The sequence below is a fragment of the Patagioenas fasciata genome, chromosome Z, assembly GCF_037038585.1.
Source record: "Patagioenas fasciata isolate bPatFas1 chromosome Z, bPatFas1.hap1, whole genome shotgun sequence".
Lineage (NCBI taxonomy): Eukaryota > Metazoa > Chordata > Aves > Columbiformes > Columbidae > Patagioenas > Patagioenas fasciata.
In genome coordinates, this window is record NC_092560.1 from 27,007,893 (window position 1) to 27,026,863 (window position 18,971).

Here is an 18,971-nt window from a genome sequence, read left to right on the forward strand (position 1 = left end):
TGGGTCAACCTGAGACTGCAGGTTCAGGACAGAGTCGCTCAGCTGTGCATTTAGCTAGAGGACAATTTGATGCTTCATTGCTCAGGGCAGGTCTTTCTTATTTTCGCAAGTGAAGACTATTTTTAACACAGACCAGCAACCATTTCTTGCAGTGAGACACAAGTTGTCCCAAACTCATGAAGTTTCAAAGAGCATCATTTCATAGTAAGAAATGTTGAAAGTAAGATCAACTTAAAAAAAAAAAAAAGTTTCAAGATCAAAAGGAAATGTTGAAGGTGACCTGATCCAAAATGTTTCTGGTTTCTGATTCACCAAAAAAATCATTTGAGTCCTGGACTTTTTGCGGGAGTTTAAGGCAGGGAGATCACCTTAAGATATGCTTTGGAAGGCAGGAAAAATTCGTGGCCATCTCTGCCACATGGCTTGTTTGTACAGCATTGCATGGATAATTTGACAGGTCATGAAAAAAAAAATTACATTGAGATGTGGAATTAAAACGATTTTAATTCATCTTATTCCAAAAATATTGCATTGATGAGCAGAAAGGTTTCATAACAGAGGTACAGAGATTTTAAATGCAATAAAATGTCCCATCTCAGAAGGTGTGATTTTTCAGATACTGTAAGAGGACTGCAGCCATGTTCGCAGCTATGATGCTGTTCTCATACTGTTTCTTGGCGTGTAGGGATTTACAGCATGTCAGGCTGGTGTAACTCACTTCTGACCATTTGCTGATTTCTGATTCAGTGCTTCTAGAAGTGCTTTTAATACTAAATGCTGTCTCACTGCCTTGAACACAAGAGGGTTTACAGCTATTCTAGAATGATAGGTTTCATGTGGGCTGGAGCAAACCTCTGAAGGTCCCCAGTTCAGGTCTCCTCTCAAAGTGGACTATTGTCAATGCTAGATAAGCTTGTCCATAGCTTTTTTTAGCCAAGTCTGAAAACCTCCAATAATGCGAATTCAACCATCTATACAGACTCTAGCAGGATGTTTGGAAACTTCTACCACCCCACCATCAGTGTCTGGTCTGGAGCTCCCGAATTTGTGGCCATTTTCCCTTCATAGGGCCTGGCCCTAGCAAGAAGAGTGTGTCTCTAACACGTTTTTAACACCACTGCAGATAGCTATAGGCAGATATTAGATCACTTGTTAGACTTCCTTTCAAAAGGATAAACAAGCCTGTCTGTCTCAAACTCTCTTCCTTGTCCACTTTGTAGCTGCTTTTTCCCAAATATTGTATACTTAGACCTTCTTTCCAATGGGTCACAATGGTGCAAAGAAATGTTTCAAAAGAAATGGTGTAAAATAAAAGAGGTAGAACAATTTTCACCAGAAAACTGATATTGGCATTGGATTAGAAATCAATTAATATCTTATGATCCCATGAACCATTAAAGTGCAGCTAGTCTTTTTTATTCCATCCTGGGAAAAAAACTGTGGCCAGGACAGGAAGAGAACTTCATGTATTACCAAACAGATTATGTAATCTATAAACAGAGAAAGGAAATAAATGAAGCATCTAATTACTAGACATGTCCTATTGCAAATTCTCCAATTATGACATTCCTGGATGCTAACAAAGTGTTTCCACGAAGTGTACTAAAATGGCCTAGTCATTTGCTAAGATGTACATTGTTACCACTTCTGCAGAACATTACCAAGTAACACAGCAGGTTCATCAGTCCCACCTCCAAACAGAGACACAAATTAAATCTATCTGAAAAATGTGCATTAGAAGTTATAAAATATTCATTCCTGCCAATCCACAGATTATTAGATTACAATAATCGCCAAAGTAGCAACTCAACTAATAGGTCTCATCTGAGGACTGTTAATCACTTTCAGGCAAAGTCACTCCAATAGGTTGACAAGATGTGAGTTTCACCAATTTTGTGATTAGCCAGAACAATGCATTCTCATTAACAAGTATGGTCTAGAATTACTTCATATTACGTAAAATACCCATACCAGTACTTAGAGCATCTTCAAGAACCCTACCTAAAGTTTTGCCCTTCTGTCTCTGCACTCACATTTGCATTTTTATAATACGCCGTTCATTACTCCTGTTTGTATTAAGGCCTTCAGTTGATCACAGTATCAGTATGTTTGGGATTGGAAGGGACCTCAAAAGATCATCCAGTCCAATCCCCCTGCTGGAGCAAGAACACCTACGTGAGGTCGCACAGGAACATGTCCAGGCGGGTTTTGAATGTCTCCAGGGAAAGAGACTCCACAACAGTTGTTGCTATTAACTGAATTGTTACTACTAACTGAAATACTCGCAAATCCCTGAAGAACTTACAGCATGATTGCTAAGCACTTCCATCACAAATGCCTGGTTTCCTTCATATGAATGATCTTACTGGAGGAGTGAAGAAAGACGACGACACAAATTATTTATATACATAAGATAATCACATGTAGCATATATTAATTTGAATGAAAGGGGTTGCAAATTAATTAGGAATCTTGTAAATTTTTCTTCAGAAGAACATGTATGTCTGTCAGCAAAATCAGAATCTTCATGCTATGAGATGCATAGCATAGGACAGCACAACATAGCATAGCATAGCATAGCATAGCATAGCATTAGCATAGCATAGCATAGCATAGCATAGCATAGCATAGCATGGCATGGCATGGCATAGCATAGCATGCACTTTAAGCATGCTCTTGTGTATGCATAACTATTTTTGGAAACATACAATCATTTTCTTTGTCTTGCACGTATCAGTACATACACATCAGTAATAAAATCTGTGTTTGGTATGTGTTAGAAAGAAGTAATGTGCTTTTAGTAGAGGTTAGAAGGGCAGAATAAACTTTTGTGTGATAGATCTTTTATAAACTCCTTTAACAAACACAGTATTTTAGCCTTTTTGTAGCTTACAGATCCAGCAAATTGACAAAATTATTTCTTCAAAGCCAGATGTGGGCTGTAGATCAGAAGGGATTCATTTGCATGCAGCTCTGGAATAGATGGACTGTGCCACAAGGCTTTGAAGAACAATCTGTACATTTATGTTAAAGCTAAACGTCCATTTATGTTAAAGTTACCACAACAGGTGTGTATTAGTGAGCCTCAACACTACTTTTCATCTCTCACTCTGCTGCTGCAACACTATCACCTTAAGTGTTATCTACATTGTGCTTCATCTTCTCTACACCATATGAAAACAACAGTCCTCTTTTCTAGAAACTCTAGAGATCTCGGTGTTTTGGTTTGTATTTTCCTAAACAAACAAACAAGAAACACCTCGTGTATTTTGCCCAAGAATCACTCTGCACTGCTCAGTCAGTTCCACACACTGAAGCATGTTGATATTTCTTAGAAAGGTTACCACACCAAATCCTTAGGTTGTGTGGGTCCACCTTGTGATTTTCTTACTCTTCTTTTGATTAGCCCATTTCTGGAAGAATTGTCTCCTAGACCACATAGGGTTTCATTATCAATCTGCAGTTGTTCTTAGTTTAAACATGCTGTTTGGTGCTAAAGGTTTGCTCTGCCTCTATGGTATGCTGTTTTAAAATAGACCATAGATGTTGGTAACTGTGTCCCTGTATTTCATCTTTCTTCTTAATTGACTCGTTGAATGTAGTTGAGTTTTAGTAGGCCTGTGAGAAAAAGTTACCTCTGAGTAAGTAATTGGTGGATAGAGTTGGGTGATTGATTAAGTAGACAAGGCAATTTGGACAGGGTAATGTGTCAACAATATCTGTTCATGTGACCCGTGGACTTCCCTTTGTCATCCTATGCCTGAGAATATATGAAGGGGGCTGGGAAGGCAAAGGGACGTTCAACTGTCATCACTGGCATCTTCTCTGACCATTGCACCATCATCAAATACATTGGAATTCTCATTTGTTTCAGATTTTTCCTTCATATTCTGTGCAGCCCTAGATGCATTTTCATAACTGCGTAGTGGGGAAGATGTAGGTACAGACTTATTTCTTCTCCTAAGAAGCCTGCTGCAAGTTTGAGTTCTGTGAAATCTGAGTTAAACTCAGAACTATTTGAAGCTTGACTCATTTCAGATTTTGTTAGAGATGGAAGCTTGGTCATTTTCATAAAAAAGCATCATAATGTTGGTTGATCAGGCAGTGGAGACATAAATATCATCTGAGAATAGGTTGAGAAAGCACATGCAGGTTAAAAACTGTTCTTGAAGCACAGATAAATATGCAATTGATTGAGTACAAATGGATCAATAAATTCCTGTCATGGGCTTGACTTTCAGCAGATCAGTTTGTTGAAAACATGTGTTTTCATATAATTGATATACAAGCAAAATAACACAGGCCATTTCACCTCTGGTCTGGACATTTTAGATTTATTGAACTCACTATAAAAATCAAAACAAAGCTATAAAACTAAGAAACAGATTATTTTAGAGCGGATTATTTTTAGCAACATTTCTGCTGTTCTGTGTCTCACCTGTTGTAGTTTTCTAGAGCAGGTAAGAAACAAGGGATAATTTTCTGAGATTATATAGTGTCCAATATTTTGACAAATATGCAAAATATGACAAGGAAAACCTCCTCAATATGTAGTTCAAGGCAGTGTAAAAGTTGGTTATGTTACTCTGAGAACTTTCTAAAGTGCTGGCTGCAATGTGGTAGTGCTCACATCCGAACCAGGGAAAGTACCAAGTAATATTAGACAGAATGTGAAAATTACTGAAATTGTCATTGTTTCTGAATCTTTAGGCCATTACCTACAGTTGATGAGCTCCAAGAAAAGTTAAATCAGTTAGGTCCTGTAGTATGGGTCTAATAAACAGTTGGCTGCTAGGCCAGATAGGGTAAGTTTTGACTGAAATCCATGAAGGCTCTTGTGTTCATGTCTTTGAACTTGACATACCAGCTTTGAAAAATATATCACCACCCTGTAGAAAGCAATCAAGTGGGTTCTTACTGCCATGTGAGGTTCACAAATCCCAGGGCTTAGTCTTACATAGACTCTTCCTGCATCTTGCCTGTTTCAAGGACTCTCTAAGGTTTGTTCTTTTGCAAAGACAGGTATGAAAATCCAAAGAGGGCATCACAAATTTTTCATCAGTTTTTCTTGTTACCATCCTTGATGTCATTTGAAGAAGTTTTTAGGATCAGTCCAATATTAAGTTAGGGTCTAGGCATCAGGTCCACAGATTTCTGTGTCAATGACACATCTGGTAGGATGGCAGATACATCACTAGGTAGATTTAGACAGATGATGCAGGAGCACTGGACAAACAAAAGTGAAAGTACTCAGATGAGGGAGAAGAGAAAGGAGAATAGGCTAGCACAAATGAAATGTGATCATACTCTTAGTGAAGAGCATGATTAAAAATATAGAAGATAAAAGAGGATTATGGATTAGACATAAGGAGACAGAGAGGAAGTGAAAGTGTGATTGGGATAGCAAAAAGGAAATGAGATGAGAACACAAAATGCAAGTGACCATAACAAGGAGAACAAGGAGAATGAATGCAAGCTACAAATGAAACAATAAAGCAGAACAAAATGAAATTCATTATAGTAATTTTAAAGCATGGTTGGGAAGCATGAAAAGAAAAAAGGAAACTATAGAAAATGAGATTCAGTGAACCTATGGCAGAAGAAATGTAAAAAAAAAAAAAAAAAATTGAAGAGCAAAAATAAGTCAAATGGTTGTGAGCCTTCCTTTATTAGTAGTGGTTCTGTGTCATTCTGTCACACATAATCCTTTAGTTCTGAGCATTTGAGAAAGACAACAAATATTCTTAGAATGTGTTCTATTGGCTTACCAGATCACTTTGTTTTCTCTAGATGTAGGGCATGTAATGCCCTTCCACACAAGTGGAAGTTCCATTTAATTTATGAAAGTAGAAAACAGTTAAAGTTGTTCAGAAGAGGGTAGAATGAGGGTTTTTTTTTTTTAAATAAAATCTTTAAGTTTCTCTGTTCTGATTATTGAACAATCCTCTCAAGGATTAAAACAAATATCTATCTCATCTTTATAATATCTGGAGTAAGAAGTAACTGGTTCTGTTCTGGGGAAAGTACTGGAGATAAGAAGTGAGGAAAAGGGAGAGCTGACTGTAAGAAGAACAGCTATGTGAAATTAAGTTTGAGCAAGTTGAGGCATCTGAGGGATGTTCCTGTCTTTCTGGGTAATAAGACCCAGCATCCCTTTCCATCACTCTGTGAAAGCAAGCTACATTTCTTTTTTTCCAGTCATGTTCACTTTTCAGTTAATGGTGTAGTTGTTCTGGTGGCAAGCTGTGGAAGCTGTGATTTGCAGAGCTGGTGGAAGCAGATCTATTGCATATGTAGGTCATCTTATGTGTTTGCTATTGATATTTTAGCCAAAATTGTTTCATATGCATCAGGAGTTGTTTCCAAAAGGGCCTGAAGACTGAAAACAATAGCCTGAAAAAACCCAAGCTGTAATGTTATTTCACTGTAACCTAATAGGAAGGATCTGGACTATTTCAGGATGTTCTTTGCTGTCACTTAGCCTTTCTGAGGCACTTGAGACCACAGGCATAGATGTCCAGAGGTGAAGCAGATAGATTTGTATGGGCAAACTATTTAAAGACTGTTGTAAATCCAATACCATTTACAATCTGCTTAAGCAAAACTTACCCTGTGGTTAGGCACACTCTGTTAACAAGCAAAGAGCAATATCTGTTGATCCTGTATTACTGTAAGGCAAATATTCGTTCAGAAATTAAAAATTACTGTCCTCAAACTTTTAAGCTCATGCTGGGTGGACTTTTGCTTATTAAAATTGCAGGGCATATTTATCCCTTTATCCATTCTGTGTAAGTACTTCTCACTAGGATAACCAAGTGTTATGCAAACACTTGGATCAAAATGCTTCTGAAAGCCACAGGGTTTTTTTAATGTGATGTGTTTTTTCAGTCTTTGCTGATGCAACACACTGCTGTATACTGTGCTGGCCCCATGAAATATTGCAATGGCCTGGAAGTTAAACTTTTAAGACAGACTTCTTGAGCTAAGGTCTTTCTTTCGTTTTCTTTAAGTTACCAGAACCTCCAACTTCCAACTTGAGTTTCAAGAAACCATAAGCCTCAAACTCTGCAAAATACTCAGAAAGGAATGCTGGTTTGCCCTGTGTCAGATAGGAATGATGAATGACTTAGAGACACTCAGTTTTATTTGCACAGATCTCAGGGGTGAACTTAGAAATAGTATGCAACATTCTAACATGTCCCAGTTACTCTTATAAGCACACTTAAAAACATGAGTAGTAAACGCATGTTTCAGTAAATGAGGCATTTTACTCACTTGTTGATCTGTGAAAAGATGGGTAACTCATGTTTAGCTCATCATAAAAAGAATTAGTAATAATTTATAGGATAATTATAGCTTATTTATAAGTATACTAACAGTATTAAACATTCGTGTTTTTCCAAGAACTGGGAAAAGAAAGTAGGACTTCTGCAAAGCGTGATTGATTTTTTAAAATCCCCTTTCACACCACAAAGGCATTATGCATTTTTTTCTCGCTTCCATTTCCAAATTCATTCATGTCTTCTAGTTTATTGTTTTAGCTTACATGTTCATGTGCTGCCACTTTGTCAAGGGGAAAATGGGATTATTTTTCTGTATAATAACATGAAGGCCTACAAGCTGATATTGGTGCACATCAGGACAAATGTTCTGGTATGTATGTAACTTCCTGGAATCACAATTGCTGGAAAGTCTCTCAGTGGCTCTGCTGCTGTGCACAAAGGCAATAACACAGTAATGAAGCTTTAGGTTGACTGTATAAATCTTTCAAGCAATATTGCAGTCTAATTTACAATATTGAACCAATGCACCAATAGCTAACACCATGAACCACTTAGCAATCTAGTGTACCCTGCAAAAATCTATGCTTGTTGAAATGCTCCAAATACAAGTTACTGTTTTAGAAATTAAGAAAAAGATGAGCCTCAGACAGCTGGTTTTAGCTCCCAGGTCTTTGGTACTATTTCTTCTTCTTTTTGCATGAATCATTATACAAAATGAAAATACAAACACTGTTTTGTCAGTATTCTATTAACTAAGTAATGAGAGACTAGCTTTTTTTTGCATTTATAGCAGGAATGCTAAAATTTAAGTATGTCAGGTGGGGATCTTATTAAATGAGAAACAGTAATGTGCAAGTTTGTATGAGATATTTCACACACGCTTGCTGTTGAATACAAGCTGGATATCTCCTTTGAAAATGTGAGGAAAAAATCTCCTCTGTGGCTTATGAACTATTTTGCATACCACAGAAAAAAAAATCTGAGACCATTCTTAAGTAGGAAGACTTTTGATTTTGAGATCAGACCTTTTCCTTCCTGAAACATCAGTGTAGTTAACTGTCACAGAGGCACCCTAAAGCCTGTTTTAGGTGGAAAACAAGTTCCAAAACAGACTTTATTCTAGTCAGAAAACTGTATCCAATGAACAGACTAGAAACAGGGTTTATGCAATTATTTAGCATATACAGTTATTTAGCATAAAACACAGGTTTGGATACCAGTTGAGGAGATTATTGGCTTACAGCAATATAAGAATAATGAGGATCCAAAATGTGCACACATACACTCACAGGAAACAAAACTAGGGGTCTCTCACTCAAAGGTACTCAGAAGAAATAATCACTTAGGTGAGGACTCACTCAGGGATATATCCAATAGAGAAAAAAAGCACCACGGGAAGAGTTGAGGTGCTCTCAATCCTGGGAAGTCTCCTTAGACAGTGTCCCAGTCTGAGGGGAGAGCTCCAGTTCACAGACCTGCTCCTCCAAGACCACTCCAAGGGGGTCTTCAACAGGGACCCCGTTTTATAGCCCGGTCAGATCTGGCTGTGGGCATTACAGTATGGTCTAGAAGCTGCTCAGCTTCTCTGGGCACCTCTTTTGTTGAGGACCCTGTCAATTGACTGAGGGTCCCACCCCTCCTGTCCCCCCCACCCCCAGCAAGATGGAGTTGAAGTCACCCTGCCCCCAGTGGGGAGGACATGACTGTCAGCACCACCCTATGGGCACAGGCACAGTGGAGCACAAAAGGTGCTAAAGAGCCATCAGCTGCCCCGTTGAAGGTTCTGGATCTCATCTGGGGGATGTGCAACTGCCAATTAACCAAGTGGCAAACTTCACAGGGTTAACACAATAGTCAACATTCCCAGCTGTTCTCAAGTCCACAGATATAATGCTAGACACAAAGGTTTCTCTATTTTACAAAAGGAAAGGGAAAAAGATTTGCTGAAACCAAAGCCCATCCTAGAAATGCTGAAAAAAACAATGAGCTGAGTAAATTTAGAAATAAATCCTCCATGTAACTATCAGGCGGCTGGAAAACATCATAATTTTTCAGATAGTTAAAAATAATCTACTTGAATTTAAAAGATTATGTCTTTCTCTATAAATGATGTAAAAAAATTCTAAGTAATATGTCTTTTACTGCCTTCTAAGAAACAGGAAAAATATGCAAATCTGTGAAAATGAATTAGTCTTTTTCTATATTTGGAGCACAACACCAGTGATTGCAAGTCTTTCCTGATAATGATAATGTGTTATTCTATACTGAGAAGGGTTATCTGCAGTTTAAGAATGGAAAAGATTTCGGTGGACTATATTATTGCTACTGTCTTTTCTGTTGAAAAAATACGAAACACACAATTTCTAAGGTTGTATACTTCTAGAGTACTCAGTGAAAATGGCAGTATTGTTCAGATTACCCAGCAAGATGAATGCTATCCTTAGTTTTACCCAGACTAGGGCTATTTTGTGGTAAATTCCACACACAAAAAAAAAAAAAAAAAAAACACACTTGAAGGGAATACATCTTTCTTGTTGACTTATTGGGCTTGACACAAAGTTCCCACCTTCTGGTTGTGTGCTAGGAGACAGCAACCCTGGTAATGTAGTCCAGTTTTTCATCAGCGTGGTTCTATCTTGGGATTGCCTCCTTTCTGACAATCACATCTCTAGCAAGAAACTCTTTTTTTAATTGTGGTGTCCTTGGCTTTGAAAAGAATGTGTTATTTCAGATTTTGCATCTCATCTCCCAGTCTGACATTCTCCTTCTGAACGAACGGGCTGAAACAAGAGGCTCTCTGTGGATATATCAGGCATTTCCAGCTCCTACTTTGCAGACTGTTATATAATGTGCATGCACAAGCTGAAATAGTGCTCTTGCAGAGAATTCCTGACTCTTGCATTTCTAATGAGATGCAGAGAGCTACAAGGAAAACTCTTTTGATTATGAGTTAAAATCAGCTGCCTTCTTCCCCCAGTGAAGGTTCTGTCTTTATTGGCATGACATGCCAACATTTTGCAAATTGATCTGATATTACAGTAAGATGAGGCATGTTCAGTTCTCAGGTTCATAGGTGCAAAAATTCTTAGCAAATGCAGTGTCAATATTTAATCAACCAGTGTCTTCCTACCCACTGTAATTTTTCTACAGACTCTCTGCATTCATCTCCAAATTCCTAATATTTAACAGCAAAGATGAATCCAGGATTTTTTACATCAAACTATGTAAAAGTTTAATTCAAAATTTTCTCTGGGTTTCACCTGAGAATTATTGAGATACAGACTCTTTTGGGCTAAGTAGCTAAGCTTTTATTCTGAAACAAATATAATGCCAAAAATAATTTAAATGTGATTGGAAACATCATAGAAAACTGAGACTGTCATATTTCCCACATGCTATCTTTCTCAAATTTTAAGATACTCGAGCAGACAGGCCTTTTTTTTTTTTTTTCCCATGTCTATAGACTTCCTTTCATACACTGTAGATACCATCACTGCTCAGAAGTTAATCATCATAAATCTGGAAAAGCTCATAACATTAGCATCCAGACAAGCTTCAGAGAGGTTTTCTGAAAGCCAGAAGTCATTATAGTCTGAAGAAATATCAACAAATTATTATTAACTGATTTTAAAATGCTATATCTAATTCCAGAAATGTTATTTCTAATTTTTCTTCCAAACTAAAGAAACAACATGTTTTTGTAAACCAAAAATATTTATGGACAACAATGAAAATTATAAAGAAAAAAATTCTATTTGCTGAGTCTCAGCGAGAATTTCCAAAAGCAAAGGAGATGTAAAAATCAACTTTGTGTTTTAAATGTTTTCTGTTTTACTAAGAAATCTACCAGAATAATTGAAAGACTTGTATTTCAATCTGGAACTTAATCATATATGATAAATTAAGGTTCACATGAACTTTTTTCTTTAAACTCAAACCTATAAAGTTTAATTGAGGAGGGGATTTAGAGAGAAGGGGTTTTTTGTTTCACTAGCCTCCAATTAGAGGACTTTTCATGCTGGATGTGTTTCTACAGGATCGAGGGGAGAAAAAATGCCATTTCATCAATTGCAGTGAAACACAACTGAAACACTTGCAGAGAACTGTTATATACCACACAACTGTTGTGACTATAGAAGTTGAAAACCTAAAAAATTACATAGCTCATCAATTTCAAGCAGAATAGATTGAGATTGAACAAACTTCCAGTAGACTGAAGGAAGCTGCTTTAGGAACAGTTTGAGATACATAAGGTGACTGCATCTACAGTGATTATCGAACGTCACTCCAAACTCAGGAAGTTTTTCCGTTTTAGTCTTACTAGAATGCTGTGAAGACTTCATACCTCTGATAGCCAGGAATCTTCTGAACTCTGTCTAAAACTACTAATAGCCAATGTACCGTATGTCATAGAATCATAGAATTCTTTTGGTTGGAAGAGACCCTCAAGATTCAGTCCAACCATAAACCTAAGTCTGGTACTAAACCATGTCCCTAAGAACCTCATCTATACATCTTTTAAACACCTTCAGGGATGGTGACTCAACCACTTCCCTGGTCAGCTTGTTCAAGTGCTTGATAACCCTTTCTGGGAATAATTTTTTCCTAATATCCAATCTAAACCTCCCCTGGTGCAACTTGAGGCCATGTGCTCTTGTCCTGTCACTTGCTACTTGGGAGGAGAGACCAACACCCTCCACACTACAACCTCCTTTCAGGTAGTTGTAGACAGCAATAAGGTCTCCCCTCAGCCTCCTTTTCCCCAGGCTCAACAGCCCCAGTTCTCTCAACCACTCCTCATCAGATTTGTGCTCCAGACACCTCACCAGCTTTGCTGCCCTCCTCTGAACTCTCTCCAGCCCCTCAATGTCTTTCTTGTAGTGAGGGGCCCAAAACTGAACACGAGGATATTCAGACGTATTGTCTTTCATTCTTCAATTTGCTAAGGAAGATGAGCCAAACTCATCTAATCGTTTCTTATAAGATGGGGTGTTTATTCCCCATATACTCCTTTTGACTTTTTCCTCCATCTGTTCTAGTTTGTTCTTTTTGAGCATGGGTGAGCATAGCTACATACAGGATTTTGCGTGGAATTTCATGAGTGGCTTGCATACTGGCTCTGTTGTACCCATATTTCCTACTGAAAATGCTTTACTGTCTGTATTCCAGGATCATATCTGCCTTCTTCATTGCCTTGCTACACCAAAGACCCAGTTCTCCTGTGATCAGCTGGATCACATCTTTCTCTTTTCTAGTATTTCCTCTTAATGACTTCCCAGTTTACAGCACAATTCATTAATCACCCAGTAAATGACTTTGTGTCATGCACTGTGAATTTTCACCATTTCTGTTACTCTAATGTCATCCAGACACAATATAACTAGTTACTGAGAATACTTAATATTATCTTATTAGCAGATGTCAGTATCAGTTCTACTTCTTGAAGTCATCAATAATAATAATAGGATCAGGGTAAGTTCTTCAAGAAACTCCATTAGTACTACAGTTCCACATACAACTGTACCCATTAGTTAATTATATACTTTCAAATCTCTGTACTCCTATGCAGTTTTGCTCACAATTTCATATATGATGTTATAGCAAATACTTTACAAAAGACTACCTTTGGTAAATGTTAGGATCAGACTTCTAAACACACCACTGGGAGGTTTTTTTGGCCATAATGAAACAAAATGGGCCCTACCAGTCAGTTTCCAGTGGAAAATACTACGCTGCTGAAGAGGAATGCTGATGTAAGATTTCAGTGAGTTGTGGGCCTTCTAGTCAGACTTCATGTTTAGATCTCCTCTGTGATCAGTCTTTCAAGCAAGGAGGACTAAACCAAGAACAATAAAGGGAAATCCTTGTTCAGCTACCAAGAACTCATATCTTGAAAAACTAACAGCAGAACTAAAAATGCTCAGAGTATTGGCTGTACAGTGTAGTATAGAGAAAATCTACATGAGAAGCAGCAAGTACTGATAGAAAGTTCAAAAAACTTGGTAACATTCATAAGCCAGACCAGAAGAAATTAAATGATAAAATATCTTCTTCCAATTTTGTATTAAAATTTAATTGAAGAGAGTCTCTCTTCAGCTTCCATGTGATTATGTTTGCAAGTACCATAAAGAAAAATATTCATCATGAAGAACCTTTTTTTAATTGATTTTGTGATAGCAATTGTCTTAAAAAAAATTATTGTATTAGACATGAATAGAAATGTTTCTTTTGTCACCTAGTAGCAAAGGAGAACCTGGGCAGACTTGTGACGTGAGGTTCTCTGCTGCATGCTCAACTGCAACCAAATGTATCATATTACATACGTTGTTAAGGCAATAAAATAACGTTATTTATAAGACCCTCAGAAAAAAAAAAATGTTTTATATTGTTTATATCTAGAATGCACTCCTAAAGGATGTAATTTCAAGCATGATTAAGATGAATGTAGGTAAACAGTGCAAATTTGTCAAACAAAATTCATCCTTATCTTAGATCCCTTAATGTTAATGAAGTGTATGTGGGACAGGTTAATCCATGAGATTTACAATTCACTCTTCTTAAGCACAGTTCCTAATTTTCCTTTCTCATTTAACTCTGCTCACAAAAACTGCTTTTCCACTAAGACCATTGAAGGAACTTAAGGATTAGGTAGAGAAGCTATTCAGGGAAATCCTGAAGTGAACTCTATGTAAATTGTTCTGTTGATCACCTTGTTATGTTTTACCATTCTTACTTTCTTACAATAGTCTGCATTTTATAACTCTGCTTATAGTTTGCTTAAATAAACACCATGCACTTTATTTATGTAATAAAAGAGATACAAACTGACAGTAGATACAGCCATAACAAAGCATCCAACACCATGTTTGCTTGTAAAGTTGTTCAGGAGGTGCTTACAATATTTTGCTGTTTTATGTAAGAACTGGGGTTTTTCTTTTTTAAAGGACAGCTCACTTCATTTTTTGACAGAAATCTACATCTTTAAAAATTTTTGTGACTATCAAAAATCATTAGATTCGTGAATGTTTCTAGAGGATCTAACCAGATTCAATGTTGCAGTCCCACAGGCTTATGTTTGCTTCCGTGGACTGAACTCACTTTAAATGGAAGCCTAAGGCAGTCACATTAAAACTTCTTGATACCTGGCCTTATGCAACTCCCCAACCCAACTATTAACAGTTTGGGACACCCTTTCTGTTTTGTAGTGTAACATGGAAATTTTGTGCCGAATGCTTATAGTGTTTCTTAGGAAAAGTTACTTTAAAATGAAAAACTTTCTGTTGACAAAAAAAATGCTAATAGAAAATGTTCAACTATTTCTACTGCCTGAGTCCTTTTGAATGTCCTTTGAACTGGGCCGTAAGTACCAACCATAAAAGCTTTTTCAGTCTTGTTAACGCCAGCCTGGTGTCAGATTGTCTTTCTCTAAATCTGTAAGACTTTCTGGGCAAAATCTGTGCTTCAGCTTTTGCAGAGGACTCTGATCTAAGTGTACCAGAAGTATTGAAAATGGATATGTCTCTCCTCTAGTTCAGCATTAGTTCAGCTTTTTCTGGAGTAATGTATCCAGTGTGAGGTCTGCAAATCAAGGAATACGCTGCAAAATTTGGAGAGAATTCAGAGAAAAATTAAGAGACTGACTGGAATTGGAAAACAAGTATTGCCTTGACTTGTAACACAATATGTTTAGTTTACCAAATAGAAAGCTAAAGGACTACCCAACTGCAACCTTAAAATGCATCTAATACAGCAACAAAAATATCATAGACGGGATTTTAAAACAGCAAGCAAAGCTACTGGAAAACCCAATGGTTGGAAACTGACACCATGCAAAATCTAGATTACAAGCAAGTTACAAAATCATGACTCTGAACATGTTAGGAAGAATTGTGGCAGCTTCCTTATGCTTTCAAACAAAGATTCAATCTTTTGAAAAAGTCGTGGTCTATTTCCACCATAAATATTGTATCTAAAACACCAGATAATTCTAGAATATCATGGTTTACTTAGCGGAACCGACAAGATGACTACACTGGTCCCTTCTATCCTTAAAATCTATGATTTTTCTGAATGCTATTTTCTCTAACCTAACACTGTACAGTGACAATGCAGTAATTTCAGTCTAATTTTTTTTTTTTCCTGTCTTCCGTTATGTTTTGTTTGCTTTGCTGGCTTTGTATTTTTTGTTCCTTTGTTTTTTGTTGTGTTTTTGTGTTTGTTTCTTTCTTTTACTCCAGGAATTGGTCAAGGGGTTCCAGTGGTGGCCCTCATTGTGGAAGGAGGTCCCAATGTTATCTCCATTGTTCTGGAGTACCTGCGAGACACTCCTCCTGTTCCCGTTGTGATATGTGATGGCAGTGGCCGGGCATCTGACATCCTTGCCTTTGGTCACAAATACTCTGAAGAAGGAGGGTAAGTCATTTCCTAGTGTGTCTTCTTTCTCCATCCGCAGGTTCAATTCAGTGGTAAGACAGAGCCCAGGAGGTTATAAGCAATATAGTGCAAAACCTACGGGTGAAATATTGAAGGTATCCAGAAGGAAAAAAAAAAAATAAAAAAAATCAATGGAGTGTTAAAGCAACACTGAGGAAAGACTACAGAATAGAACACGTCTAGTAACTCTATCATATAGTTACTTGCAATAACATGTAACCCATCGATTTGTACAATGTATGGTGTCTTGTGGTTGCGAGTCAAGAGATTCAGTCGAAGGGCACGGGTAGTTATTTTCACTAGCTTATATATGCTATGCCATTATGGTGTAGTGTACTGCTGTCTTCAGGTTTTGTTTAGCCCAATATGTTCACATAAGCTAGTTTGTATTTGGCTTGCTTGTTGGGCATGATCCCGCACACCCCCCTATATTCACAGGTGACTGCTTGTGCACTGATCTGTGTTTGCACTGTCTGACCTTTCTCTGCACACTCAAGGTGACGCAAGGGTAGTATTTAGCTTGAGTTATAGAAGAATCAAGTGTGGTTTTTTGAATCAGGCTGTAAGCACGTTTTGCAAGTTCCAAAGTGCATATTATGACTGAATGCCCAAATCTTTAGTATCCTCTCCTCTGTCTCCAAAATATGAAAACAACCATAGAATTACAGAATAGTTGAGGTTGGAAAGGACCTCTGGAGGTCATTTAGTCCAACACATCTGCTCACGCAGGGCCACCTAGAGCTGGTTGCTCAGTGCCATGTCCAGATGGCTTTTGAATATCACCAAGGATGGAGACTCATACATATGAGAAATTCAGTAAGTCCCACAGAGTAGCACAACTGTGTCTTATTTGTAATTCCAAAGGAAGAAAACATCAGCAGAGCTGTTTCTTACATATGGTGTGATTATCTAAAGTGCAAATCATAATTAAAACAGAAAATCCCCTAAGCTTCCTATAAAGGAGGGAAGGGAATAGTTTTCACATCACACTGATACTTTATGAATATATTTATCCTGAATAAAAGGAATAATTTTTTTTTAAATCACAAATGAAAAGTTAGGAACTAATTATGTGCAGTTCATTGAATTGAGCGTTTCATTTCAAGAATTTCAAAACATTTTACTAACAATAAATTTAAAATATCTGTAATGAACTTGCATTTTGAAATTGGGTTAAGCATATTATTTGTAAATCTCTAGCACATTGTATGACTCCATTATTAAAAATCTCTAGAGAAAAAAGATGTCGAGGGTTTAGATTGTGGGGTGACAATAAAATCCTGGCAGATGTATGGTTAACCTCCACTTCCTCCCACACTTCCCCGTTTTTGTCCCTCCCTCTCCCCCCTTCCCACTAAGGACAGGCAATCGGGAGGAAAAGAAGGACAGAGAGAAGAGAGCTGGAAAAATTAAAAATGTTTTACTAATGCTACTAAAAAGAATAGAAAAAATAATACAAAATATACAAAACCAATCTTGAAAGTCTCAGCAACTGCAGAGCCAGCACCCAAAGTCCTGAATTAGACTCTGCAGCCAATCAGAGCTGGATTCAGTCTGTCACTAGGCCTCAGTTCGCAGGGACAACTAGCAAGGTCGTCTCCTAATATCAGCCATAAACAGAAGGGAAAAGGGACGAGATCCTCATGATCTCTGTCACGGAAGAGCCCCGAGGCTAGTTTAAGGGGCAACAGGGTCCAAAACAACTTTTATTAAACCGGTGATTAACAGGGTTTTAGCACTCCAAAAGTGACTTAAATATAGGTTCGGATATCAGTTGAGGAAAATTATTAAGGGGCAGCAACTAATACAATAGGTGGTCCACAGCGTACATGCACGTGGCTTCACCCAAAACAATGCCGGAACCGTCTGAGTCCAGGAAGAGTACACACTTGCCTGAACACGGTGCGGGATTATTCTTATAGAGATATAGGTACTCGTAGTGAGTACGGAAAGTGTACGCTCGCGATTCCGCGAGGGTAAATCTATAATACATGCAATTCTGCGAGGGTTAGTTTACTCACACGTGCAAATGTGCATGGAATACTACATGTGCCTATATGGAAGCACGGGAGGAAAATACACTCGCGATTGTGCGAGGAAATAATTTAAAGTACGCGTGCAAATGTGCACAGAAAGTTACTCGTCCATATGTGCACGGAAAGTTACTCGTGCTTGTATTAAACACAGAAAGTTACATGTGCATATGTGCACGGAAAGGAAAATACACTCACGATTGTGCGAGGAAATAATTTAAAGTACATGTGCAAATATGCACGGAAAGTTACTCGTGCATATGTGCATGGAAAAGATATAAATATACTCGCAATCCTGCGAGAAGTTCTACTCACACACGTGGCAGCAAGGCAAGCGGAGTCTCCATCCAGGGAGCGGCTCTTGGTGGCAGCATCTCACTCGTGCTCCGAGAGACCCGCGACAATGGGCGGAGTCTCGACGAGAGTCCTGTTTTTTATAGGCTGATCAGACCTGACTGTAGGCATTCTTGAAGCTTCTCTGCACCCCCCACACTGGCTGTGGGGTGCCCCTGAAGCCTCCAAATATCCCCCACACTGGCTGCAGGCGCCCAGTGGCTCACTGTCGCCTTGGCACTCCCTTCTCCTAATGGTCCTGGCCAGGGTGCTCTGGGGCCAAACAAAAGAAGCTGTTAGCCTCAAGTAGCAGAGAGAGAGAGGGAGATGTGCCTACTCCTTCCATACTGAAGGAGGGTGGGGAGAGAGAGGGGTTTGCATTCTGCCACAATCTCCCACTTTTATATGAAGTATTCACGTGAATAGAATGTTCTACACAGTTGATCAGTTTCTTGGTCACTGGTTTCTTGTTGCCCCTCTCGCGACATGTCCATCCATGCTTATCAGTAAGTTTGCATTCCATTGCTAGGTTTACCAAAACATGTATCTGGTTCTCCAGGAAAATGCAGCTAATATGAAGGCTTTAGCTGACAGGCAAATTCACTGAAAGAGAAACTTGGTTTTTAACAAAACCAGGACAAAAGACTAAATAATTTTGAGAATGGCTGTGGCTATGGGTCAGATCTTTCAAATGGTCTCCAATGTTCACCACAACTTCATACATGAGTTTGAAAGACTGTAATGTTGTTGAGTGGAATGTCAATCCTCTCCTCAAGTATTAGGCAGGACTTTAAAAAAAAATTCTCTCTGAGGAGGGAGGATGCCAAGATGCTGTCATCTGTTTCTTCTGCATTGGCCAAAGCAATTAAGGATGTTCTGCTTTGCCATT

The 18,971-nt window shown here is 38.1% G+C and overlaps 1 protein-coding gene across 3 annotated transcripts in view; it reads left to right on the plus strand.

Moving 5' to 3' along the window:
- Window positions 1-18,971, plus strand: part of TRPM3 (transient receptor potential cation channel subfamily M member 3) — a 275,279-nt gene that overhangs the window by 159,046 nt on the left and 97,262 nt on the right. For all 3 annotated transcript variants that reach the window (XM_071802596.1, XM_071802598.1, XM_071802597.1), the window contains exon 7: window positions 15,521-15,695. In XM_071802596.1, coding sequence (XP_071658697.1) covers window positions 15,521-15,695 — 175 coding nt within the window. The remainder of the gene's footprint in view (window positions 1-15,520; window positions 15,696-18,971) is intronic.